The 27,996-nt window shown below is 43.2% G+C and overlaps 1 protein-coding gene across 1 annotated transcript in view; it reads right to left on the reverse strand.

The window, feature by feature from the left end:
- The window catches only part of LOC124623336 (phospholipid hydroperoxide glutathione peroxidase-like), a 41,991-nt gene extending 14,420 nt beyond the window's left edge, over positions 1 to 27,571 (reverse strand). Inside the window, exons 1-3 of the mRNA XM_047149029.1 lie at positions 27,469 to 27,571; positions 15,750 to 15,933; positions 40 to 198 (exon numbers count right to left, since the gene is read on the reverse strand). Coding sequence (XP_047004985.1) covers positions 40 to 198; positions 15,750 to 15,908 — 318 coding nt within the window. The 5' untranslated portion in view covers positions 15,909 to 15,933; positions 27,469 to 27,571. The remainder of the gene's footprint in view (positions 1 to 39; positions 199 to 15,749; positions 15,934 to 27,468) is intronic.
- Positions 27,572 to 27,996: the final 425 nt, after the last annotated feature.

A 27,996-nucleotide genomic window follows, 5' to 3' on the forward strand; every position in this document is an offset into this window, starting at 1 on the left:
TTATTACTGTTGAATAAACTACCTTGACACAAAACATACCTTCTCGAAGAGGTCGAAAGTGGCACCCATGGTCCTGAGGGCGAAGCAGGCTATTTGCTCGCTGTCTCCCGGCTCCTGGCCGTTGAACTGGTTGCACGGGAACGCCAGGATGCGCAGGCCCTGACTCTCCCCATAGGCCTTCTTCAGATCCTCCAATTCCTGCACAGAAAGGTGATTAAATCATTAGGAGCCACTCGGTTAAATCATTTAGCCTGGGATACAGAAAGATAATTTCAGACAGTCTGTACTTCGTATCTTATAAAACGATGGCTATTTCTTTTCAACCTCCAGTCGGTCGCGAAATTGAAACCACAGAGAAAATCCGGTAAAGCTTTGCACAGATCTATGTCACAGTGTTTCTGGTATGCCCGTCTATTGCGTTACGTCACCCTTTTCAATTCTGAGCGCACAGTGAGGCCATAAAGATGCTTAGAACAATTGTGTCTCCCGTCAAGAGCGCCGTGCCTGCTTTTATACAGCCCACATAAAGTAACTGTCGTATGTTTCCTTCTTCATGACGAACCTCGGCCGCACACTGCAGGTGCAATGGGACGCTTCTGCAGCGTTTTCAATGGGAAATGTTTGATCACCCACAATACTCTGATTTTCATCTCTTCTATCACATGAACCGCTGGATATAACGATAGAATTTTAGCACAGATAATGAGCTGCAGACCGGCTTGGGGAACTTCTGAAAGTCACAGACGGCTGCCTTCTGTGACTATGGTACTGGAAAGTTGGTACCACACTACGACAAAAACCTAGGAGCGCCGACTATGTACAGAAGTAAGTGCTGCAAATAATTCATTTCTGATTTTCACTGTGGTTTCCATTTCGCGAACGATGAGAGGTTGGAAAAAAGATAGCACTTGTAGGAATATGTTCACCCCGTCGAAATAAATTGAACTGTTAGTGCTGATTTCAGTCATCGGTTTTACATGATGTGGTTTGCTGAGCGAAGTGTCTGTGAGAACGAACGCAAGGCTCTTAATCTGATGGGATACGGGTCTTCTTCCGGTGAACATACTTTCTCCGTTTTGTTCAATGCTCCGATTATTTGAATTAAAATATAATACGGGGTCTTATGTAGATTGTAGTATAAAGAGTCGGCTTTGATCACTTCATGCTACGAATTCGGTGCAGTTGGTATTAAGTCAGTGAAAGTAATGCGCTATAGGACATTTCATCAACTAACGTCAAAATATAATTTTGTTTACAAAACGTAGCTCACGTGATGCACTGTTAACGAAAGAAAACTGAAATATTAAGAATATTGAAACAGTGCTAACGTAATTGATAGTTTAGTAAATACATCATTTGAAGTCCTCACACATCGAAAAAGTATTTATAAATAATTTATTGTCAGTGTTGTCTTGGAAGTTTGTTAGTGTTCGTGGAATTGTTTTATTCCTGTTATGGCGATTTATTTCGCAGTTTTTGTTATCTTCTTTCTTGTTACGTTTTCATGGCCAACCTTGATGTGCCTTATGAGACGTTTCATGGACACCATTAAGAATCTGTGGATTTTTTTTAGTGGCGTTTGGAGTTGTTTCTGTCAGTTTTGTTTATTTTTGTTTCTGTAGTATAATTTTTATAAAGTACGCTTATTACATACACCTGTTATTCTTATAGCTACAGAGACGCTGAGGTATATATTTCGTCTTTGGTAAGAGCTGGTGTGAGGTGAACCGTGAAGTATTTTTAGTTACATAGTTATGCTTTACTTGATAATACTCGCTTTGATTTATTTCGGATGCGTATGCTCCCATTTTTTTAAATTCATTTTTATTCTTCATTAAATGAATATAAGCAAGGTTTCTTTCTGATATACGAATTTTTGCGTAATCAAAAATGTCTGTCGTTTATTCCCATTTTGTATTTATCTGTAATTTATTGTTGAATTTTAAAACTCTCAATGAAGGTCATTTTAATTTAATAATAGCGGCTAAAGCAGCTCAGTTTTAACGAACTATTATTGAGTGTGGTGCCGATCTTCAGTGGTACGGTATGAATAAAAGACTCTTATTGCTTGAGAATGATTACCCACACGTCTTTTATCATATTGCATAAAAAATTTGCTGAATATGCTCAGTCACAAAGATAGTCAAGACCGGGTAAGGAAACTCATAATACAAAAACTTTATTGTACATGTTACTGAGCACCTGATGCGAGGAAAGGAACACGGGACATTAGAAGGTTGTCTTGAATGAGGATAGCCATGAGCCGTAGAAACACTGGCCACAATGTTTAATCTCAAGACTTGCAGAACGGATCCGAAACACAGGAAATGTTCGTCGTGGGCCAGTGCATAGTCGACAAGAAGTAAACTCTCCTTACCTGGACTGGATCTAACCTTAACTACATGACGAAACACAATGATATCTACAAGTCGGCTATCAACAGTGCGTAGAGGTACTGAACACTCAGCAGTTTGTGACATTGACAATATGTGTGTCCCTTTCACGGTAATGGCGTAGCGCCCACTATTTCTTATTTCGTTGTTGTGGAAAGGATCTTCCGATTTCAGGAGTTCTTTGTAAGACAGATCTTCATACCGTTTCTAAATACACATTCTATAACGTCGTTGTTAATGGGACGTTAAAACCTAATCTTCTACATTTTCATGTAGCGAAAATATGCTCTCCTTTCTTGAATGTGCTTAACTGTAGGACAGTATCGTAAGAGAGAGAGACAGGATATTTTCCTGCAGTAAGAATTAATAAAACCGATTGAAGATTACATATCTACATACGGGAGTGGGATTTTAACAGTGTACAATTATTCCCCCAACCTAACCTCCTCATGCGTTCCCTAATCGTAGAGACTTCAAACTTAACTGCATGCTTACGCCTCTGAACGCAATAAGACAGCAGGAACAGTTCAGTCTCTACAATAACCAATACCACAAGACGATCATCAGATACGAATAAAACTTCCTCCATATACGTTCTGCATTGATAAGAAAAGGGAAAACTGCACGTAGCTATAATATTACATCCACGAAATGAGTATTCTGTGAAGACATCAGTCGCTACGCTGATTAACGTTCAATTGCTGTTAAAGGTTTAGTGCATGAGAACACTCTACTTGCAGCAATAGCTGTGCGAAACTGATAATTTTGCCACACAGCCTGCAACCGCACTTGCCTCACTGTGGTGGACACACTGCAATATCAACATAAACATCATTTGTGTGCAAGGTTGCTACCATAATTCATTACTTATCAGCCATCCTTCTAATAGAACACTGTACACAGTTAATAAATCTTCAGCAACTAATAACTTGTCTTAGTCCCTCCCCCCCCCCCCCCCCCCCCGCCTCCCCCGGCCTTGCCCGTTTTATGTGAGTATTTATCTCCAGTGCAAAGCACACAGATATTGGTTCCATTTCTCCGGAGGGACGTACACACCTGCGATCAGAGTGGCTACTGAGGTGTTCGGTGCGGGTCACCTGCAGTTGGTTTTCCCAGCCAACGTCAGGGGAATCGGCACTGCTGCGTCCTTGTACTTTTCTACGCTCTTGCGACCAATGTGTCTCACAAAAAGATCGGCTTTTGTGAGAACTAACTTTATCATGTGATTAGAAACAATCAAGTTTCAGTTCCGAGTAGTAGTTTCTCACACTGCGAGGACGGAAAGTGACCGCTAGTAATGTGTTCGTGCGTAGCCACTTTAAAAGACGTTGAGAGGGCGAAAGGAGTGACAGAGCTAATGGAAAAGGCGACGGAACGTGCAGGCAGACGAAACTTTGTACGTTGATTGTATGAAGGACACCATGCCGAGAGGCGTAGGATTCAAGTATGTACTCCAAAGCAGAAGAACAAAAAAAGAAGCATAAGGAATAAAGCACCCGCTTGAGTTATGGATAAATGTGTTTTTCTTTTTCCTGGTCTTATCCCATGAAATCTGCATGTTAATCTGCATCTGCCTCTGTTAGAGGCACAGGGAAGCCGGATCCCCTTCCAGTTGCCACGGCGTACCTCCAAGGACGAAATTTGTGCACCCCATCTGTCTGCGTCTAGTGTTATCTACATCGACATACATTACTCCGCAAGCCACTGTATGGAGGATGGCGGAGGGTACGTTACACCGCTACTACTCATTTCCCTACCTCTTCCACTCGCAAACAGAGCGAGGGAAAAACGACCATGTGCCTCAATATGAATCCTAATTTCTCTTATCTTACGTGAAATGCGGTAGAATCTTTCTGCAGTCGGCTTCAGATGCCGATTCTCTAAATTTTCTCGGTAGTGTTTCGCGAAAAGAAAGTCGTCTTCCCTCCAGGAATTCCCACTTGAGTTCAGGAAGCATGTCCGCAATACTCACGTGTTTATCGAATCTACCGGCAACAGAATGAGCAGTCCGTCTCTAAATTGCATCGTCGTCTTTCTTTAATCCACGTGCCGAGGATTCCAAACACTTGAGCAGTACTCAAGACTTGGTCGTACCTCACAGCGATGTTATCCTCAAGGCCTTTCTCAGGAGAGCTGGAGATGCGTATGAATGCCTCTGTTCCTTATATCTGAGGTGTTCGACTCTTTGATCATATGTCGCCACCATATACACAGCTATCCTGGCTGCGTGCAGACAGGTGTAGAGATTTTCATATCCTCTGTCTTCCCTACTGTCTTATCAACGTACACTGTCCCTCACATGTCTCCTCGACCTTTCTGTACAACTCCATCGTTCTGTCATATTCCTGAAGTCCTTCTGAGTAACAGGAACAGAGTCTGGAATACCTCCCGCATTAAGTTACATAACTGAATGTCCAGCTTCAGTAGACAGTTAATGACATATGTACTAAAGTAACAATAATGATTACCATTGTCCCTGTACGTACTCATTACCCTTGCACATTCTTCTTTGCAGCCAGAGCTTCATCATTTCCCAGTATTCTTATGTGCTGTAGTCTCCTTAATTTCTCTTCCCCAGCACTCGCCACAGCAGAAAACATCTGTCTTGAATACCAATAAAATTCTTTTTAAATCAGCCATTATTATTATTATTATTATTATTATTATTGTCATCGTTGTTATTATTATTACTATTATTGTCACTGATAGTGGCATCAGCTGTAGTATTATAAGTACTTTATTCGTACACAGTATTATTTACTCACGTTGTCACTTCGGAACTTCATATCAATTTGATACTATTCCTCATATTGAAACTGGCGTCTAGATTAGCAAGGAAATTTCACAGTTCGTATTGCATAGAACAGGAGGTCAAGTTTAATGACGAATATTAATATTTAGTAGTGTCGTGCTACGTCGATATAATCGTCCTCACTGGGGTCTTCCGTACTAATTTTAATAAGTCTACAGATGCACTCGATCTGGGAGCGAAATTCTGAGTGTAGCTGCTTAAGGATCAGCTCCTCGAAGTGCGTCCGCCTTTTGTGCCTGCGTGTGAATTACCCTGCAGCAGAGTCACTTTCTGAGAAGTCGACTTAGACCAGAAAGTCGATCGTGTAAAAGGGGCTTTAAAAGACGAGCCTTCCAGTCAGAGTCGCAAGCAGCGGCGTCATATGAATCTGGCGTCCTCTGATGGCGAGCATACGAGGCGCCAACCAAAGGAGAACAGCGAGCGATGAAAGAGCGGCGTACTCATGGGAGATGTAAAGTGCCGTCTCTCACGCAGCTGTGAGCGGTTTGTGACGCACCAGGGCGGTCGAAGGAGATGCCATCGATACTGCAGTTACCACGGAAGCTGAGAAAAATTGTTCTGTCTTCAGAATTTGGTTTTAAGTGGTGTCAGAAATAGCGAGTCAACATTCAGCTTTCGTGAAAAAATGAATCAACAAAAATAAGCGGCCCGTGGTTTGTTCAGTCGAAACGTGAATTCGCGGACGTTATCCTGTGAACAAATATTTTCGGAATGAAATTGTATGAGGGATACTGTCCAAAAAATGTGATGACCCCTGTTTAATTGGTGCCTATACAGGTCACTGGTATATGAACGTGTAGCGTATAGCAGTGTTCCACTTGTGAGAGTGAGCGTATACTGTTGCTGCTTCCTTTCCCTGTTTCTTAGGTGCAAACATGGCGGTGCTGCCTCTCAGTTCAGGTCTTCAGTTTGCTTTGCTGGTTAATACTGCAAACACAAAATGTGTGACGTATACCTTACACCTTCCGCTTCGCTCCTTGTGATAAAGTGGAGTTTGCTCGCTTTGCGTCGACTGATATGGACTAGACATGGGCACTTGGGCACCTCCGGCGCATGGGCATCCATTTGGCAAGAAAAACTAAAACCTTCAGTGCTTCTGTTCGGTCCATTGTATAAACATCTAACACGAATATGCTGAAAGATCAGTTTCACCCATGTTCGGGTCTATAATCCACTTATTGACAGTCCATGGTCTCCTCGAAGGCTGACACCGTTTGTGGGTTTTCTTCAAACCGTTGCCACTTCCACAAACGGTGACGTGCTGTGAATGGACGCTACATCTAGTCAAAGAACCGTTTGACAAATAAATTGGTCTTGTTGTTTTAAATATACTAACAGATTGTGTGTATCGTAGTATGGTAACATACACCGTGCATTGCAGAATGGCATACAAGAGAGAGAGAGAGAGAGAGAGAGAGAGAGAGAGAGAGAGAGAGAGAGAGCACTACAGAAGAAGCTATACGACGCTACTCAGACTGTATATGGTGAGCAGTGATCGTAGTGCTGCACTTTTGTTCTGGAGGCCAGTGATTCAAATCTTCAAATCCTTCTGGCAGTCCAGCAATAGGAGTTTGTATTAGAATGTCACTACTTCGGTTAAGAACAGTATGACAGTACTGACAAAAAAGACAGCCATACTTAATGCAATTTTTGCTCTTCGAACCCACCCGAGATAATCGAAAGCTTTGTTTTAACTTCCTCCTTTCAGGAATTTATTAAATTCAAACTCAACTTATAACGACTCACTTCACTTACCTTCTTCATAATATCCCAAATTTATTTTTCGTTCTTTACATGCATAATCAGCGAGTTAGTTTATCACAAGACAGAAACTACTAAGTGTCAGTTTCAGAGTCGAGAATGTTCACGGCATCTAGGGACAGACTAACTGAACCGGGAAACACCCGAGGCGGAGCCCTTCTGAGCCGTTGCCATCTGAAGGCGATTACTGTAATTATTTAATTGCAATTTCTATTCTGTGTGTAAATGGTGAAATTAATTTTATTTCATACTGACCATTATACTTAAAATCATGTTTATTAACTGCGGGAGGATTTGGTACTTAAGTAGTAGTATGTGTCGTAGAAACAAACAAATGTTGCTAGAGGTACAACTTAATGTTCACTGAAGCGCCAAAGAAACTGGTATAGGCATGCGTATTCAAATACAGAGAAATGTAAATAGAAAGAATACGGCGCTGCGGTCGCCAACGCTTATATAAGACAACAAATGTCTGTCGCAGTTGTTAGAATGGTTACTGCCGCATGGTGTTGTAGTCGGCGCATGAACAATGGGATACAGCATCTCCTAGGTAACGAGGAAGGGGACATTTTCCCGTACGACCATTTCACGAGAGTACCGTGAGTATCAGGAATTCGGTAACACATCAAATCTCCGACATCGCTGCCACCGGAAAAAGATCCTACAAGAACGGAACTAACGATGACTGGAGAGAACCGTTCGACGTGACAGAAATGCAACCCTTCCGCAAATTGCTGCAGATGTCAATGCTGGGCCATCAATAAGTGTCAGCATGCGACCCGTTCAACGAAACATCATCGACATGAGCTTTTGGAGCCGAAAGCTCACTCGTATACCCAATCATGACTGCACGACACTGAGTTTATGCCTCGCCTGGGCCAGTCGACACCGACAACGGACTGTTGGTGACTGGAAACGTGTTGCCTGGTCGGAAGAGTCTCGTTTCAAATTGTATATAGTGGCTTCACGAGTAGGGGTATGGAGACAACCTCATGAATCCGTGGACCCTGCATGACAGCGGGGGACTGTTGAAGCTGGTGGAGGCTCTGTAATGGTGTCGGGCTCCGAGTGCAGCTGGAGCGATATGGGACCCCTGATACGTCTAGATACGACTCAGACAGGTCACACGTACGTAAGCATGCTGTCTGATCACTGGTTTTCATTTATGCCCATTGTGTGTTTCGACAATTCCACCAGCACAATGCGACATACCACACGTCCAGAATTTCTACAGAGTAGCTTCAGGAACATACTTCTGAGTTTAAACATTTCCGCTGCTCACCAAACTCCCCAGACATGAACATTAGTTAGCATATCTGGGATGCCTTGCAACGTGTTGTTCAGAAGACATCTCCACCCCATCGTACTCTTACGGATTTATGGACAGTGCTGCAGGATTCTTGGTGTCAATTCCCTCCAACATTACGTCAGACATTAGTCGAGTCCATGCCACGTTGTGTTGCGTCACCTCTGCGCGCTTGCTGGGGCCTACACAATGTCAGGCAGGTGAACCAATTTCTTTGCCTCTTCAGTGTATATTAGATAGAGAGAGAGCAACACTGATACCTGGTTGGGGACAGTATGTAGACCAAAGATGTGCAACAGTTAAAAGAGTCCCTAAAGACAAGACGTGTCTCGCTAGCTCGTCTTTGAGAGTCGGTGGTGAGCAGTCACGGACATAGCTTGTGGAGGGAAGCTCTAATAAACAGTCACCGGAAAACGCTAGTTTGGGACAGGCAAAAGTTCTGCAGAATTACGCCATCGCTACGTGTAACGGTAGCCAAGTTGTCCCACAATTATTTGATAGCCAGCTTTCACAATGCTGTAATGGGTATCATAGGTTGGCTTTGTATGGTTAATGTTTAACAGCGCCACGAAAGCAATGACTTGTCTGGAATCACACCTATTGGACAGTAATACGTGTTGAAGCTGTTGCAACAGTCGGATGATTTAAGTAGCAATGACTGTAAAGGCGTGAGACTACATGATAGCGAGATAATTGGACTCGAGTGTTTTTGTAACTAGCGTAGTTCTGGTCGGTGGAAGCGTTCACTCGATGGTACTACGCACAATTAAGTACTTTTGATTCGTAAAGCCAAACTCTCCCTCACACGTGGACTGCTGATATCAATAATCATTTACATAAAAAGTGGAACTGCCGTTCCATATTCTTATTCTCCAACCTGTGAATGAAACCCGCTCCTCTATCCGTTCTATTTTCTAGAATCTGTTCGCATTTCACAGACCAGCATGCTAACGCCGGCAGAAGGTAAATTGGAATATTCAATGTGAGATAACAGGCGTTGATCAAATACGTCCAAAATCAGCTGGCTGTCAATGCGTGCACAACGTGCAGTTGAATAATATAGTAGCTCCCACTATTACAGGTCACTGTGCACATTAGTAAATACTCAAAGTATACACAAGGAAGCTAATTACAGCCAAGATATACTTGTTAGGTACATGAGTTGAAGTTGAACCATCTAGTGCTCAGGTCTTACATTTCAGTTAATCATATTATTTCACTTCTGCTTTCTACAATATATACATGGTGGAGAAAATTATGTCACGAAATTTTAACCCTGGATACCTGATGCCAGTAGAAACCAAAAGTACTAATGTTGTATAGGTCGACAATGCACAATTTTTAAATTATGGAAGCTTGGCGCCACGAGCTCCGATTGGCCGCGGGATTGCCCTGTTGCCGGATGCTCTGGACAATGCATGACCCCGCATGATTTGCCTGCCGGAGATTGCGATGTATCCAAGGCGGCCCGCACGCTTCAGCCTTCCACTCTGGGGACCCTGGGGGCGAATCCGCCGGGGTCCCGACACATCCATTGTAGTTTCATGATAAGACGAACTACGAAGAAATCCGTCAACAGCTGTTAGTTCCCGTACAGAAAGTCTTTTACAGATTGTGTCGGTCCTAAAAATGGGCTTTTTTTTGCAGCTGGGGCATTGTTTACTTAAAGCAGGTGCTCGAACCGGCCACCCTCTGACGTGACGCAGGCTTGGTAACGTCGAACGGTGTTTTGCCGAGCTCTTAATGCGATTCATTAATTCCTCTTCGTTTCTAGGTGGATCGCGTCCTAGTGGGTGAATTAGAACCGTGAAGAATCCCCACGGGAAAAATTCCAGTGGCGTGAGGTCTGGTGATCGCGGGGGTCATATTCTACGAGCACCACTGCCAGTTACCTGGCCGTCGAAAAGTTCATTTAAATATCCGCGTACAGCACGACTGTTATGTGCGGGCGCCCCATCATGCTGCAACCACATGCGTGGCTGTATGTCCAGGATAACATCTTCCAGCAGGTCCGGTAGAGTTTTTTGCAGAAAGTGAGGGTAATTTGCCCCAGTAAGGCGAGGAGATAGACGGACCGGCGCAATCAGATGGTCACCCACAATACATGACAAAATGTTGAGTGAAAATCGTTCCTGGTGTCCGTGGACGTACATGACGTGAGGATTTCCCCTTGCCCATTAATGAACGTTTCGAATGTTGTAAAGGCCATCCCGATGGTAAGTGCTCTCGTCGGTAAACAACACTGTGGCGGGGAAGTCGGAATCTCGTGCAACACGTCGCAGAAATCACCGGCAAAAACCTAGCTTGTGTTCATAGCCCGCCACAGGATTTAGGTCTTGGACAGGGTGGAAACTAAATGGACGTTGGCAGTCATCCCTCAAAACCTTCCACACTAACCGATGAGTGACCGCCATGTCGTTTCCAACCGCTCCAGTACTTGTCGTAGGTGCTGTAAGTAGGCTGTTTAGGTTGTTATGTTGGTAACGCCACGTAGCGCTCTATATGAAAATCACTGACTGTGCTGTGTGAAGGCTGTCATTGGTTTGCATTGTTGGAGTATATGCTATTGTAGTGTTGGGCAGTTGGCTGTTAACAGCGCGTAGCGTTGCGCAGTTGGAGGGGAGCCGCCAGCAGTGGTGGATGTGGGGAGAGAAATGGCGGAGTTTTGAGAGCGGGTGATCTGGACGTGTGTCCATCAGAGACAGTAAATTTGTAAGACTGGATGTCATGAACTGCTATATATATTATGACTTTTGAACACTATTAATGTAAATACATTGTTTGTTCTCTATCAAAATCTTTCATTTGCTAACTATGCCTATCAGTAGTTAGTGCCTTCAGTAGTTTGAATCTTTTATTTAGCTGGCAATAGTGGCGCTCGCTGTATTGCAGTAGTTCGAGTAACGAAGATTTTTGTGAGGTAAGTGATTTGTGAAGGGTATAGGTTAATGTTAGTCAGGGCCATTCTTTTGTATGGATTATTGAAAGTCAGATTGCGTTGCGCTAAAAATATTTTCTGTCAGTTTAGTGATGGTCAGAATAAGTAAAGAGAGAAATGTCTGAGCACGTTCAGTTTTGCTCAGCTGTTTGAAAATCAAATATCGTAAGGGGTTTACCAGCACAGTAATTCATTAGTATTTCTAAGAGGACGTTTCAGTGCTTCCCCGAATCGCTCGAGAACAGTCTGTTCAAATGCAGCATCCCGTCGTGTTCGAGGTCTTACAGCATCACCATGATATCCCCCTAACGAGCCTGTTTCGCCAAGTCGCCGGTGATGTGCTGTAAACGTTTGTGGGTGTGGGTGGTGTCTTGCTGTTCCTCATACAACAGCCGAGCGTCATGCGCATTACCGTCGACTAGTCCGTAAACGAAAACCATATCTCGTCATTCTTCAAACGAATACTGTGCCGCCACGCTTACTGTATGGCTAAATCGCAGGTGACGTGTGTGCGCTCCGAAGCGAAGCTTACGTGCGAATGCCTCTGACGTGAGGTGGAGACAAACAGCAAGCAAGACCTAGTCGACACGTGTGTGTATAACGTTGTGGAAGCGACGTGGCGAGGAATGTTCATGTATGAACCGACAACCATAGCGCTGCCCGTCAACCGACGAACATCAACAGGGCAACCCCACGGCCAATCGGAGCACGTGGCGCCAAGTTCCCGTAGTTTAAAAATTGAGCGTTGTCGACCTACACAACATTAGTAATTTTGGTTCCTACAGGCATCAGCTATCCAGGGTTAAAATTTCGTGACACAATTTTTCTCCACCCTGTATATGGACAATGCTAAAATTGAATGCATTATTTACGATTCCAAATGTTGTTTACTCTATTAAACTAATAACCAGCCATCACAAAATACACTGTACCTTTTGTAAAACGTATATTATTGAAGTCATAGATAAACTTACTGTGTTTCATTTTGCGTTATTTCTACTTTATGGCGCGTGATGTGTATGCCGATATGGTGTGTGTCTAGCAGTGGGCAGCATTATCAAAAGCAGTGTCTCCTCCATATGGTACTCAACCCACCCCCAACTACTTCGTCATTGAAGTGAAGGTTATAGTGCAAGTACTGACTTGTTTCTCCTGTCTCCCTCCCAATCCCATTGATTTTCGATATAAATTTCGCAAGTGTAGTGACTTCAATACACTGTATTAGCGTAACATACGTGTTATATTATGGAATTTTAAGTAGCTAATACACGTGAGTGCTGTCGCGTCTCTCCGATGCATCACGGCTGCGTCAATGTCATTTCTAAATGGGATTGGATAGCATAAGTAAAAAAAAAAGTGAAACTTCCTGGCAGATTAAAACTGTGTGCCCGACCGAGACTCGAACTCGGGACCTTTGCCTTTCGCGGGCAAAGATAAACTTGAGTATCAAGAAGCATTCTATCAAAATTCCAATGAGGAAGTACATCGTAAAACCGAAATTGTAAATGACAAACAACTCCCTGTAACTAACGAGGGCTGAACAAAACTGAAGCAGTCTGAGATTACGTTAAATGATCAGATTGATCACGTTTAGACAGTCACTAAAGCGAGGTTGAAAAAGACTTCGAAAATGCAACGATGACAAATTTGTCAGTACTGCATCGGCAGCGAAAGGCAACGTCCAAGGCGAAAACAAAGCTTTTAGAGACACAGATAGGTCAACAAACCACGGAAATTAAAATCATGGGAGTCAAGGAATTAAAATCAGTAACTTACAAACGCACTGAAATCCACTGTTTTGCCATTAGGAAGGCCATACCACAATCAAGTGGGTAACATACATTTTGTAAATTTTATGAAACCATGCAAAGTGTTATTTTCTGTAGAATTACCTGAAAGAGAGAAAGTGTTGGTAGCAGAAGTGAAGCTTAGTGGCGATCCACGAAACTGGGCAATTAGAACTACAGAATGTTATGACATTTAAGGGGAGTTTTTGCACTGGTGTGAAAAGGAAACCTGATCGAGAAACAGTGAAAGCAAGATATGTCAAGAATGCCTGAACGCACCTACATATCGAACAGGTAGAGAATACCATGCGATCCTACTGTGATGAACTGTGTTGGAAAGTAGAACATTCAAAAGGGATCGTGACTGAACTGTACTTATTACAATTATTGCCTTGCAAATTACCGTGAAATGTACAGAGTTACGTTGGTTTGGGAGACTGCAGTAGACCCGCATGAATTCAGTTTGTGGTAATTTGTTAATGTAAGTAGTCTTTAGTAGTTTTTAACAGATTTTTTCCCTAACGATGAGCCCCAGGTGCTCGAAACGCAGCATAATAGACTAATATAGACAGTGCTATACGAACATCGTGATCTGTTGCGGTATTTGTTTATATTAAGGATTAAATATGGCGCTGTCGTGGAAAACCAATACAGCCAATATGCAAGTCATTGTTTACTTGTCTCTTGTCGACCTGAAATTGAGCTTTCATACCGCTCCTTCTCCTTTCAGTTGAATAGTACTCTTTCATTTGTCATTTACGTTTGAATGAATCCTAATATTGCACAAAGTTATCCCTTTGTTTCTATGTAGCTCGAGCCTCGCTATCGCTCACGGCGCGAGTTCCAAACTCTCGCCACGTCATCCAGTCGGGTTGTTTTGATGACAGAATATTAGGATCACCTATGGAAGTACTGAAGAGCATATCAACCATTGTTTTAGAAGTATTCTTAGATATTGTTGCCATTATACGCGTGTAAGTGCATTCATACTTTTTTTAGCAGAAAGGCACAAAATGTTATACTGAAATACTTTACGAGTTGTTCTAAAGTTCTACAATACGAGTCGCGAAATCCTTCGTTATTTTTAGCTTCCATGGTAACTACGAAGTAGATCGCTAATTTTTCAATAAATATTAAAGAGAATATCAATGAGTAACTTCAGTCTAAGATTACAGAGACTACAGATGATATCATCTGTGCCTTCTTTCCTTTGTCTCCCTCTCTCCGTAGAATGACACGATGAACACATTGTTCAGTTCTAGTACGCCATCAAAGAACATCAGATATATTCGGCTTTTATTCGTCATTAGTCGTAATCAGATGTATATAAGCTTTAATTCGCCATCTGCAGGTGCCGCTGTAATGCAGCAATAGTACATGATGGAGAAATTATTGTTCAGGTTCGCACACCAGTGAACTGGTGCAATAAAAAGAATATAAAATAAATAAAAGGTAAATATCAAACTGTCTTCAGTGTCTTGTGAATGTTGTTAAACAATATTGTATCAGTGACCAGTACCACCTAATTCATTCACAAATATCTCTGTTAATTATAAAATTGGTCTGTTATTATTGTTTAAACCCCCCCCCCCCGTATTTTCTACAGCTGTCACCCACATTCGATCTCGCTCTCTCTCTCTCTCTCTCTCTCTCTCTCTCTCTCTCTCCCTCTCTCACTCACTCAAGCACAAAAACACACACACAAACATAAACACACACACATACACACACACCTATATATATATATATATATATATATATATATATATATATATATATATATATACGGTGTTACAAAAAGATACGGCCAAACTTTCAGGAAACATTCCTCACACCTCACACACAAAGAAATAAAATATGTTATGTGGACATGTGTCCGGAAACGCTTACTTTCCATGTTAGAGCTCATTTTATTACTTCTCTTCAAATCACATTAATCATGGAATGGAAACACACAGTAACAGAACGTACCAGCGTGACTTCAAACACTTTGTTACAGGAAATGTTCAAATTGTCCTCCGTTACCGAGGATACATGCATCCACCCTCCGTCGCATGGAATCCCTGATGCGCTGATGCAGCCCTGGAGAATGGCGTACTGTATCACAGCCGTCCACAATACGAGCACGAAGAGTCTCTACATTTGGTACCGGGGTTGCGTAGACCAGAGCTTTCAAATGCCCCCATAAATGAAAGTCAAGAGGGTTGAGGTCAGGAGAGCGTGGAGGCCATGGAATTGGTCCGCCTCTACCAATCCATCGGTCACCGAATCCGTTGTTGAGAAGCGTACGAACACTTCGACTGAAATGTGCAGGAGCTCCATCGCGCATGAACCACATGTTGTGTCGTACTTGTAAAGGAACATGTTCTAGCAGCACAGGTAGAGTATCCCGTATGAAATCATGATAACGTGCTCCAATGAGCGTAGGTGGAAGAAACTGAAATGAGCTCTAACATGGAAATCTTTTCTTTATTTGTGTGTGAGGAATGTTTCCTGAAAGTTTGGCCGTACCTTTTTGTACCATATATATATGTATATACAACTTTTACTTCAACCAATCTGAGAATGATGGCATCTGACGAACTTGCGTTGGTGCTAACATCAAGATCTAAAAATGTCTGTAGTTGAATTCAATGGCAAGAAAAATTTGGGACTGGAATCAGTAGTCCTGTGGCACGATTTAACGATCCACCGAAATATCAAAATCAGAGTCAGCAACCAACCGCGCTTAACAGGGCGGGATGTGACATACTTTGTAGTTGGTGGCAGTGAGGCCGCACTTGGAGGCGACATTGACGATGATGCAGACGTGTCCTCGGTACTTCTCCAGGGACACCTCCTCGCCCTTGATGTCTCTCGCCGTGAAGTCGTAGATGGTGGAGGCTGACTTCCAGTCCGCATTCCCAGACATATCGACGGATCACTCAGGTACTTATCTGAAAATAATTATGTCATTATTGAACTGTCATAAGTACAAGCTGTGCATCTGTGCACTATTAACTTTTACGACAAGCAACAACTTTGTAAATTACAAGTACCTTTCGATTTACACTTAATAAAATGATTAACCTCCACTGTGGCAGCAGCCTCCACCGATCTTACAGAACATTATGAGCACATGGTTAAAGGTGTGTCGGTCCTTCTTCGAAACGCCACACACCAGCGATTCTTTGTGGGTTCGATTCGGCAAGTCCTTGGTATGTTTCCGGAGGTATGTGGCAACGGATGCCATGCAATTCCCGTAAATCATGGACCACTAGCTTGTGAGCTCGGAGTTGGCATCCTGTGTATAGTCGGGAAAGGCCCGATCAGCAATAATGTTCACGTAGTTACAGCTGTCAGGGTGCCCGAGTAAATATTGCAAAAAAGCATAATGTGGCATCCACTGGGCTGCGTTCGTGGCGCGCTGCATGTTTCGAGCAGCTGTTTGCCCTGCGCCGACGTACACGTCTATAGACCTGCTGTAACAAGAAACTTCATTCTGACGACAAGGTGATATGTTTCCATTGATCAATCAGTTTTTACTGCACTAGGTCAGAACATATCTGTGGAGTTTTATAAGGGCAGACATACACTGATTAGCCAGAATAGTATGACCACCGATCTGCCGTCGATATAAACCCGTCCAGGCGACAGCAGCGTCACCTGGCGAGGAATGACTGCTGGTCAGACTCACGCACGGTGTATGCAGTATCAGTGCTGACCATGCGTAGAATGGGGAATGCGTGCGATATGACTGCGATTGACCTAGGACAGATTGTGATGGCCCGGAGGCTCGGCACGAGCATTTTGCAAACTGCACAAACTGTCGAGTGTTCGAGGAGAGCTGTGGTGAGTGTCCCTAACATGTGCCGATGTCTAGACATCGTGGGGTTGGGTGGCCACCCACCAATTACACATGTCGGACGTCGTAGGCTGGGCAGACTTGTAAGACAGGCCAGGCGTGCGAACTGTGGAAAAACTAACAACAGACTTTAACGCTGGGCAGAACGCAAGAGCGTCTGAAAACAAAGTGCACCCAACACTCCTAACGATGGGCCTCCAAAGCCGACGACCCACGCATGTGCCAATGTTAACATCACGACGGCGCTAATTAAGACTGAAATGAGCACATGACCAGCGGCACTAGACGTTGGCGCAGTTGCAGAGCGTTGCATGGTCTGACGAATCCCGATACCTTCTTCACCATGCCAATGGAAGGGCACAAATTCGTCGTCTTACAGGGGAACAGCTACTTTACACCTTTTACTGTGGGAGAGAAAGAAGATGGCGGCGGCTTCATTATGCTTTAGGGAACATTCAAGTGGGCATCCATGGGTGTAGCGGAGCTCGTGCAAGGCACCATCACGGTCGAAGGAGTATCGTACACTAGTTGCAGGCCACGTGCACCCTTCATGACGATGATGTTTCCCGACGGCAGCGGCATTTTTCAACAAGATAATGCGCCGGTCACTAGGCCAGGAGTGTTATGGAGTGGTTCGAGGAATACAGTGGCGAGTCCCAATTGATGTGCTGGCTCGCCAGATCTGAACCCGATCGAACACATCTGGGATGTGACTGAACGTGGAGTCAGAGCTCATCGCTCCCTCCCCAGATTTTAAGGGAATGAGGTGACTTGTGTGTGGGGATGTGGTGCCATCTTCCTCCAGCGACCTACCAAGGCCTTACTGCTTCGTTCTCGCTTCCCGCGCCTGGGTTCCCGGGTTCGATTCCCGGCGGGGTCAGGGATTTTCTCTGCCTCGTGATGACTGGGTGTTGTGTGATGCCCTTAGGTTAGTTAGGTTTAAGTAGTTCTAAGTTCTAGGGCACTGATGACCATAGATGTCCTTAGGTTAGATAGGTTTAAGTAGTTCTAAGTTCTAGGGGACTGATGACCATAGATGTTAAGTCCCATAGTGCTCACAGCCATTTGAACCATTTGAACTGCTTCCATGTCACGGCGAGCTGCCACTGTTATCCGTTCCAAAGGTGGACCATACCGGGTGTTTAGTGGGTGGTCATAACAATTGGCTGATCAGTGTATGGTCTCTGACGAGTGCATCAGCTGTTAAAGAGTCAAAACGTAACATATATGTTAGTCATGTACAAGTTCGTAGGCTTCCACGGCCAATGTCAATTTGAATAAAATCCTTCTGGTATAAACTGCTGATACGTTGTTGTCTGGCAGTCATCCGCTAGAATAGCACAGGCGGATACCCCTCCGTAGGCACCCTTACTTCAAACTGTCCGACGGCATAGCAGAATATGACGTCGGTAGTCACCTGTCACACAAAATAAGACGGTCTATATACAGGGTGAATCATAAATAGAGAGCAGCCGTTTAACTGCTCTGAATAGGACGGCTACAAAGACGGTCCAAACGTCGATTGCGTAGTTTCGTTAGTGTTTTATAATGTCGCGGCCTAACAGCCGAAAGGATTTTTATTCAGATATGTCGGTCATAGTTGCGAAATGAGTTTTGTGCGCTAGGACCATCTTCGGATCCATAAAAATAAAACATAAAAATTAAAAATAAACTAAAATAGCAAGGTTCCCTACTTGTTAGTTGTGAGACATTTCGCTCAACCTGTGAAAAGAATCATTTCTCTTAAAGGAATGTATTTGATACTTTAGTTGTGTGTATTTAATTATGTTTCGAATATCTAGGTTTTTTTAAATATTTTTATGTCTTATTTTACTAGATCCTTGAGTACCACTACGGTGTTTGGGATCCCGAACAGGTCTGCTTAAAGGAGAGGACATCGTAGCAATTCAGATCTGTTAATCGTAGGTTCGATCAACACCCGAATGCTACAGAAACGCACATGGAACTGAAATAACCCGCCTGGATACCCGTGCGTGTTAAAGCGCCGCTTTCAGGACGGAGGAGTTCATATAGAACCCACCCGGTGGATTGACGATGGGGATCGATGTGCCGGCCAGTCTGGTTTTGATTATTAGGCTGTTTCCTCCATTCCTGAAGGTGAATACTGGGCTAGTACCCAGTTCACTCCTCAGATACACACTTCGCATTTCACACAAATTGCACTACACACAGACAGTTGGGGTACAGGGGGGGGGTACACCTATTCCATCCCGGGAGGTAAAGGAATGGTGGCAGGAAGGCCATCCGGCCATCACTTAAAACCGTGACAAATCCGTTAGTAATAACGCCGACCCTGCTCCGATGAGAAACATAGGCCAAAGAAGAAGAAGCACTATGAACCGTATTGGGAACCCCTACCGAGCGAGGTGGCGCAGTGGTTAGCACACTGGACTCGCATTCGGGAGGATGACGGTTCAATCCCACGTCTGGCCATCCTGATTTAAGTTTTCCGTGATTTCCCTAAATCGCTTCAGGCAAATGCTGCGATGGTTCCTTAGAAAGGGCACGGCCGATTTCCTTCCCCATCCTTTCCTAATCCGAGCTTGTGCTCCGTTTCTAATGACCTTGTTGTCGACGGGACGTTAAACAGTAATCTCCTCCTCCTTCTGGGAACCCCTGTAGAGGAAGTTCAGGGAACCAGCATTTGGGACAGACTGCAGAACGATCCCGCTGCCATCAACATAGAAGTCACCTAAGGGCCGCGAAGACATGAGAAATCAGGGCTCGTACAGAAGCATGTAGGCGGTCGTTTCTCCCTAGCTCTATTTGGGAGAGGAACAGGAATGGGAATGACTAGCAATTGTATAATGTACCATCTGCCTTTTTCTGTATGGTTAATTGTGGATTAGTTATGTAGCTGTATAACTCTGTTCAAAATTCCTTTTGGATTGACACTCAGGCAGGAACGCATGGAGGCGTACAGCAGAGTTGGCATGCCCCGCATGCGTAATCTCACATCTGCGTCAACTCGGTGAAACCTACTGTCCGAAATTGTATTTCGTAAGTGTCCTATAAAAGAGATGTCTTATGTTTTCATTTTAAATTTATGTGGCAACAAATTTGTAAATCGATATATGGAAAGTTTCAGAATTCTCTATGTAGGGGAAAACTATTTATTTTTTGACTTAGGTGAACAGATTATATCAAAACGTCATCAGTTTTTTCATCTGCACCAAACCGGAAATCTGTGGGAGATAATTTGAGTTAAATGTGACGCATGACGTTGTGCTCGCACCTTAAAACCTCGGCGGTCACCTGTTTCTTGAGCTGAAAAAACTTGATATTACATTTACTGATGAAACTTTCTACTGATCTTCAACATTGCAAGAAATCATACCTGTTAATTATAGTGAGGAAAATTATCTTTTTGTTTTGTAAGAAAGAGGAATAGTGATAACAAAACGCACTATCTCATTATCGCAACAATTACAACTCACACAGCGAATTGGATTTATTTTGTGCGATTAAGACCGAGTTCCTGGGATAAACTTCATTCGGACTCAGTTGCTGATAAAAGCCTCCTTATTAATAATCAAAACTAGAGAAAATATAATTTCGCTCTGCAGATACTTAGACTGCACACACTACACATTCAGCTGAACCCTCTGTGCGTCTTCCTTGTGCGAGCAATAGAGAAACTCGAATGAAATTACTCTTAACGCTATCCAGATTCTTGAATTGATACTGCCACTGTCGTTATTTTATGACGCGTCATTTCCTGTAACGAATATTTTTAATATCTTTGTGTGGACTGCTTTTACAATGGTGCGCTGCATGTTTCTGGTGGCTTTCTTGTAATCTTCAGGGGTGATTTCTCCAACAGCTTCTTCGCTTAGTGCCTCGTCAGTAGACACCCTTCCTTTTATTAGTACTGGTAACGTAATCTCTAATTTGGTCAAGATCATTCCTATTGGGTTGAAAGGGCGACAGCATAATAACTGCACGCTCATATGTTTATACAGCTCATCGATTTCATATATGGAGAACTGTCATGATGGATCGATATTACATCCATAATCTCCATCATTTCTCTTTTTTTTTAAATTCAGCTCTTACTTTGACGTTTTGTCGTTAAAGCCAATCATCTTCTCCTTTCGCTTTGTCATGTAGGCGTCTTCTCAACAACAGCAGAATGGCTGCCATACTATCAAGAACACTTGCTGTATATGTAGGCATTTAAGGCGCAAACCATTTCCCTCGACTGATCTTGTATATCAAACGCGTAGGCAAAAGAGAGAGAAGTAGAACATGTGCAGGAAACAATATTCGACGAACTTGCATCTGACATCGTTCAGTATAACACAATAAACAACAGAAAACTGTAACGAAGAAAACAAACTAAAACTCAGCGAGGAACGAATGCTTCCACAGGACGGCAAGCTGCCTGAAACATTGTGCAAGCAGCAAGTCTCGTAGAGAGTCGGGTGAAGATCTGGCAACCTCAAGTGGTTGGTGTAGCTACAGGTCTCGTGGGATTGGCTGAAAGCTTACCCTGCTTCCTTGTGAGCCTCACCCCACTGCCTCCTTCTTAGCTGTCTATCCTTCAGTAATTTTAAAAGGGCCGTAAGCGTAGATACAACGGCCCCAATCGGGCGAAACAATTTATGATCTCTTGAATTATTTTGTAACTGCAACTGAAATAAATCGCGATGTAAGAGTATTTTTGAGCTGAAAACAAAGTTAAACTTCGAAGCAGAGTCGTCTTATAGCACACGAGGTAGTCGACCACTGGTTCAAAGACAACGCTGGATGGTGATACGAGTTTGCCCCGCCCACTGTTATATGGGCAGTGAGCTACTCTACATTACACTCCGGTTCTCTTTCATACGTATCATCACCACAGCCGTCGTCGCCATCTTCGAAATGTATGTGACACATCCACAACAGATTTTCCTCATAAATACGTCAATAGTTAACTCCCTCCCTCCCCCACCAATTGGCCAAAATAGTGATGATATCCGTGTCTGCAAGCAAGGTTAAGCCCCTTTTTTACCCATGAGTCTAGTGAGCGAAATTCTTAGACAACCTGTTGACTCCCCTTACTTCACAACAGCTCAACATATGCGGAGTGGGTCATACACTGAAGGAAAAAAAATCGCAACACCAAAAAATAATCAATGCAAAGTAATGAAATTTCGGGAATACATTTCTCTACGTAACATACTCGTATTTAATTGATTAACACTGCAAGATCACGGGTTAATGTAAGCGTTAGGCAAGCCATTACAAATGTGGAATGCTGGTACATCGTCAGAATGTTGAATGCAATCATGCAGACGTGCACAAATGTCTGTTACACTAGGTTGGTCAGTACAGTTATGGTTAACGCTGTTTGTGGATGACGCTGAGTAATCGTCCGATGATGTCGCGTATGTGCTCGATTGGAGACAGATGCGGTGGTCGATCAGGCCAAGGCAACATGTTGGCACTCTGTAGAGCATGTTGAGTTACAACAGCTGTACGTCGGCGAGCGGTGTCCCGCTGAAAAAATTCCCCACAGTGCTGTTCATGAACGAAAGCACAACAGCCCAAATCACCAGACCGGTTTCCAATTTTGAAGTCAAGATGCTTGGCATAACCACAAGAGTGCTCCTGCTGTAATACGAAATGGCATCCCAGAGCATAACTCCAGATGAAAGTCCAGTGTGTCCAACATGCAGATAGGTCGGTTGCAGGCCGTCAACTGGCCTTCTCCTCCTAATAAAACACACGGCCATCACTGGCACCGAGGCAGAACCAGCTTTCATTAGAAAGAACAACACACCTTATAAAATAAATAAAATAAATAAATAAAAATATATTGTTTTAAATATGTTAATTATTCTATCTGTATGATGGTGATTGTGATTGCAATTGTATTTGCTTATCTGGAACGTGGACGTTTAATTATTCGATATCAGACGCTTGACAATGGCTTTTTCGTAAAGGCAATGTTACTCGTAGTTGACCGTGAAATAAAACTGAATAATCGGACTTCGTAATTAAATCGTTTCCAAAGACTGCTGCGGTAGGTGCGGACTCATAATCTAAATCTCAATATTACAATAATTTGCCAGCCATGCCAATACGTCGTACAGAGGTGATTGTCTACTAAACATAAAAAAGTTACACAGTTAGTTAAATCAGATATATTCAATGAATAAGCCTACAGTTCATAATCCTACTTACTTTTATAAATATAATTCTTTACAGAATCGAGTGCCTAGTGTGGTTGCAACTCGCAGTATTCTTCTATAACATGAAATATGGCGGTGTGCCAGACAATAAAATAAAATACGTGCTTCTCGCACCACTTCAACCTGAGCTCTCTCTTTCTTAATCAAACATAAGAGTAACGTAATTGTGCTTTTGTTTTATCAGCGACACAGCGCTGCAGTTGTGTGCCATAGGCTTTATTTATTTGTCACTGATTATTTATTTAATTAATATTTCGCGTTTCCGCGGAAACTCACGCTCGGCATGCAAATGTGCCTTTATAACCTCCACCTGCCCTCTAATGAGCTTCTGCTTGACACCAATGAAGCCGCAAATGACGCTAGTTTGGAGTCAGTGGAATGCACACTACAGGGTGTCTGGTTTGGAGCTGTCCTTGATGTAACCGATTTGTAGCAGTTCGTTTTGTCTGTGGTGCCAACTGCTGCTCAGATTGCTGCTGCAGATGCAGTATGATACGCTAGAATCATACACCAGGTAGGATTGTTTTCCATCTCGTTAGACCACGTGGCCGGTCTTCTTGCGACCCTACATTCTCGTGAGAAGCGCTGTCAGCTATCGTGTAGGGTGGCTACATTCCTCTCAAGTCTTTCTGCATTCAGCTTCTCGTAGCAGCTCTATTATAAGACCTCGTTCAAACTCAGTGAGCTGTTGATAGTGGCGCCTTTGTCCCTTTCAAGACATTCTCAACTAACGTCAACTCACCACATCCAGTCTCAAAGGTAACCATCGCTCACGACCGTTGCAGCATTTGTTTAAAGTAAACCTAATTTGCATCCTAATGGTGGTGCTAGTAGTGCCACTCTTACGCGCATTGTGCGAAATCTGAATAAACGTCGTCTTTCGGATGTAGAAACACATCTACCAACTTTCGTTTATGTCGCACAGCTGCTTTTCGTATTGCGATTTTTTTTCCTCAATTGCAATTATTTAAATGTTGTGTTGCTTTCACTGTTGCGATTTTTTTTCTTCAGTGCAGTTAATTACATGTGTGATTTTCACACGGGTATAAGCGTTACGATTAGACGTCAACTCCGCAGGTTGGCTGTAGTAGGTTTAGTTGCCCATTTAATCACGTAGCTTCTCATTTTGTCTCATAAGGTTGCATGGACCCTGATAATTTGAGACGCTCACCGGTAACTGAACGCTGAATCTCAGTGTTACTAGCAAGAAAATCTCGTCCTCTGACGGTCCCTACTGACTCTCGCCATTTTAAGCCTTCATCAGCTTAATTTCATTTTCACTCATATTGATATTTCCTCACGCGATTATTTCCTAGAACCATGTCAGCAACATTTTAGATATATCTTCTAGACTAGAAAATGCGACGGTCTTTGGAAGTGACAGTAGAGAGAGCTGTTGCGTTGTTTTTGTTGTTCTTGTTGTTGTCGTCGTCATCGTCGTCTTCAGTGATAACACTGTTTTGATGAAGCAGTTCACGCTAGTCTATCTTGAGCAAGGCTATTCATCTCTCCATAACTGTTGCTACCTACAGCCGTTTGAAACTGCTTACAGTATTTTTTTTTTCTTTTCTTGTTAATGGGAAAACCGTGCAACAGTTACTGAATCAACAATCCTTTCTTTTTCGCACACGACCACGACCAATTTCTGAACACTTAAAATTCCATCATCTGGTGTAAACTGAAATAATGAAAATAACATACTACAAGACTGTGGGAGGGGATCCTCAAGTTTAAAAAATTTCAGTTAATGTACTATACAGCTAAAATTTCTAAAATGAAATCAAATACAGGGTTATTACAAATGATTGAAGCGATTTCACAGCTCTACAATAACTTTATTATTTGAGATATTTTCACAATGCTTTGCACAAACATACAAAAACTCAAAAAGTTTTTTTAGGCATTCACAGATGTTTGATACGTGCCCCTTTAATGATTCGGCAGACATCAAGCCGATAATCAAGTTCCTCCCACACTCGGCGCAGCATGTCCCCATCAATGAGTTCGAAAGCATCGCTGATGCGAGCTCGCAGTTCTGTCACGTTTCTTGGTAGAGGAGGTTTAAACACTGAATCTTTCACATAACCCCACAGAAAGAAATCGCATGGGGTTAAGTCGGGAGAGCGTGGAGGCCATGACATGAATTGCTGATCATGATCTCCACCACGACCGATCCATCGGTTTTCCAATCTCCTGTTTAAGAAATGCCGAACATCATGATGGAAGTGCGGTGGAGCACCATCCTGTTGAAAGATAAAGTCGGCGCTGTCTGTCTCCAGTTCTGGCATGAGCCAATTTTCCGCGGGCTACGCGTGAAACTTGCCCGCACGCGTTCAACCGTTTCTTCGCTCACTGCAGGCCGACCCGTTGATTTCCCCTTACACAGGCATCCAAAAGCTTTAAACTGCGCATACCATCGCCGAATGGAGTTAGCGGTTGGTGGATCTTTGTTGAACTTCGTCCTGAAGTGTCGTTGCACTGTTATGACTGACTGATGTGAGTGCATTTCAAGCACGACATACGCTTTCTCGGCTCCTGTCGCCATTTTGTCTCACTGCGCTCTCGAGCGCTCTGGCGGCAGAAACCTGGAGTGCGGCTTCAGTCGAACAAAACTTTATGAGTTTTTCTACGTATCTGTAGTGTGTCGTGACCATATGTCAATGAATGGAGCTACAGTGAATTTATGAAATCGCTTCAATCATTTGTAATAGCCCTGTACATTAAAAAGACAACCGGATATTGCTTATAAACGAAATCACTTAACCATCTGAGGTCATCCTCACCCTACTGTCATGGAACAAAGGTTCCGTCTCAAAAGAATAAAATGAAGGACCTAGAAAAATCCGAAAAACCAACATCACGACCGGACACCGGATATTATCAGAATCATAAGATATGTAAAATGTGGTAAAGACGGAAAGAGACACCACATACTGTGAGGGATTACTTACATAAACTTCTTAACAACGGTTTCCCCATGCCGCCCGACAGCGGTAACGTAAATTGGAAAACTAAATAATAGTAATTACCTGCAAGCCGTGAGTACTGAGGCAGCACATAACCCATAACACAGGCGCGGTATGAAACAGGTATGAGATTGGTGCTCAAGCCCCTATCCATATTTTACTACCCACCTTCCAAACCAATACCATATTGAAGAGATATTGATGCCTTAGGTTGTGTGCTATCAACCGACTTCTTCTTTTGGTCAAGCTGTGCGACTGATTTCTTTTATTCCTCTATTGTACTCAATAACTCTTCATTAGTTACTCGATCTACCCACCTGATCTTCGTGATTCTTCTATAGCACATTTCGAAAGTTTCTATGGTCTTTTTGTCTGACATTTCACTTCCGCACAAGGCTACACGCCATACAAATACCTCCGGAAAAGACTTCCTAGTACTCAAATTTATATTCGGTATAAACAAATTTCTTTTTTCAGAAATTTTTTTCTTGCAATTTCCATGCTCCATTTTATATCCTCTCTACTTCGGTCATCGTCAGTTACTTTGCTGCCGAAACAGCAAATCTCGTCTAACACGTTTAGTGTGTCCTTTCTTAATCAAATTCTATCAGCATCACTTGATTTAATTTTACTACATTCCATTACCATTGGTTTACTTCTGGTAAGTTTCATCGTATAACCTGTTTTCAAGACACTGTCTAATCCATTCAGTTTAGATTCTAGATCCTTTGCCATCTCTGACAAGTAGTGAATTAAATCCTCATATTCAGAGTTTTTTCACACCTGCCGCTTAGAGAAGAGATAAGTCGTTCTCTCAAAGAGAATTCGACGCGAAGAAAAATTAAAAGTTTCTTGACTAAGGATGCGGACAACGACCATCTCCTCTTGAAAACAATGAACTACTGCTGTAAACCGCGCAAACCAAAACAATGCGGTTTAAGTGTGAAGCACTACTCGTATACGAAAGTGTGAGAAACGAAATATTTGTAATTACGTTTAAGTTGGTGAAAAAGTGTAATACACTGCTTCTGACACAAGATCTCTCTGGTTCTCTGCGTTAGAAGGTACCTAATCCCTGTCCTGATGACTTGGCAGCAAATTATTCCGGTGATTGTTTCATTAACAATAAGAAATTTATCAACAAGACACAGGAAATCGTCGTTTCGTTGGCCCACGGAGGAGGTCTGGTGGCCATATTCAGGTACCTTCAACACCGTAAAATTTTAATTCTCAAATGAACACACGCTCGCCATGAAGAATTAGTGGAAGTAGAACCCGTGAAGAAGTATGACGCTGTTTTCATATGCCACACACAATTTGGTGGTAATCGGACTAGTATAAATAGAACTTGCATGAAAGCTAGTACTCAGCGGCGCTACATTTACGAAACGGCCTGCTCCAGCATATTTTTGCGACGCCTCTACGACCGAAATAGATCAGTTTAACTCGGAAATACGCACTAACCTGGAAATGATGATATTCGATGCGACTGCTCCGGGCGTGCGTTACCCACTGACAGCTTGGACGCAGCGAGACGGCAGATAAAAACGCTGCCGTCTCACGTGAGCCAACAGGATGCGATAGTCAGGCTGACACGCAGGACCAGTTGACGCTGGAGGGGGGAGGGGGGGGGGGGAGATCAAAGTCCACGTTACGTAACAACTGGCAACGCTCTGTCATTTCTACTTCTCCCGTTTTTCTCTTTCATAGCATATTCCGCTACGTAGCTTGTTATGATTTTGACAGTGTTGGCCTCTCCACATTTTTGCTACTAACCGACAGAGACTGTCAAGAATTGCTTTGGTTGGTTTGTAAAAAATCGCGTGAAATCGGTGGAAGGAGTCACTCGTGACTTGCAAAGTGCTCCCAGAAGTCCAGCTAGCGCAACGACTGTGTACAGACCGGGGTGCAATGGTCGGGCAGCTCCTCATAAGCCACACATTTCTGCAGTCGGTGATACGTGACGTTTGAGGTGCTGTAAAGAGCGACGCC

The sequence above is a fragment of the Schistocerca americana genome, chromosome 1 (genome assembly GCF_021461395.2).
Source record: "Schistocerca americana isolate TAMUIC-IGC-003095 chromosome 1, iqSchAmer2.1, whole genome shotgun sequence".
Classification (NCBI taxonomy): Eukaryota; Metazoa; Arthropoda; class Insecta; order Orthoptera; family Acrididae; genus Schistocerca; species Schistocerca americana.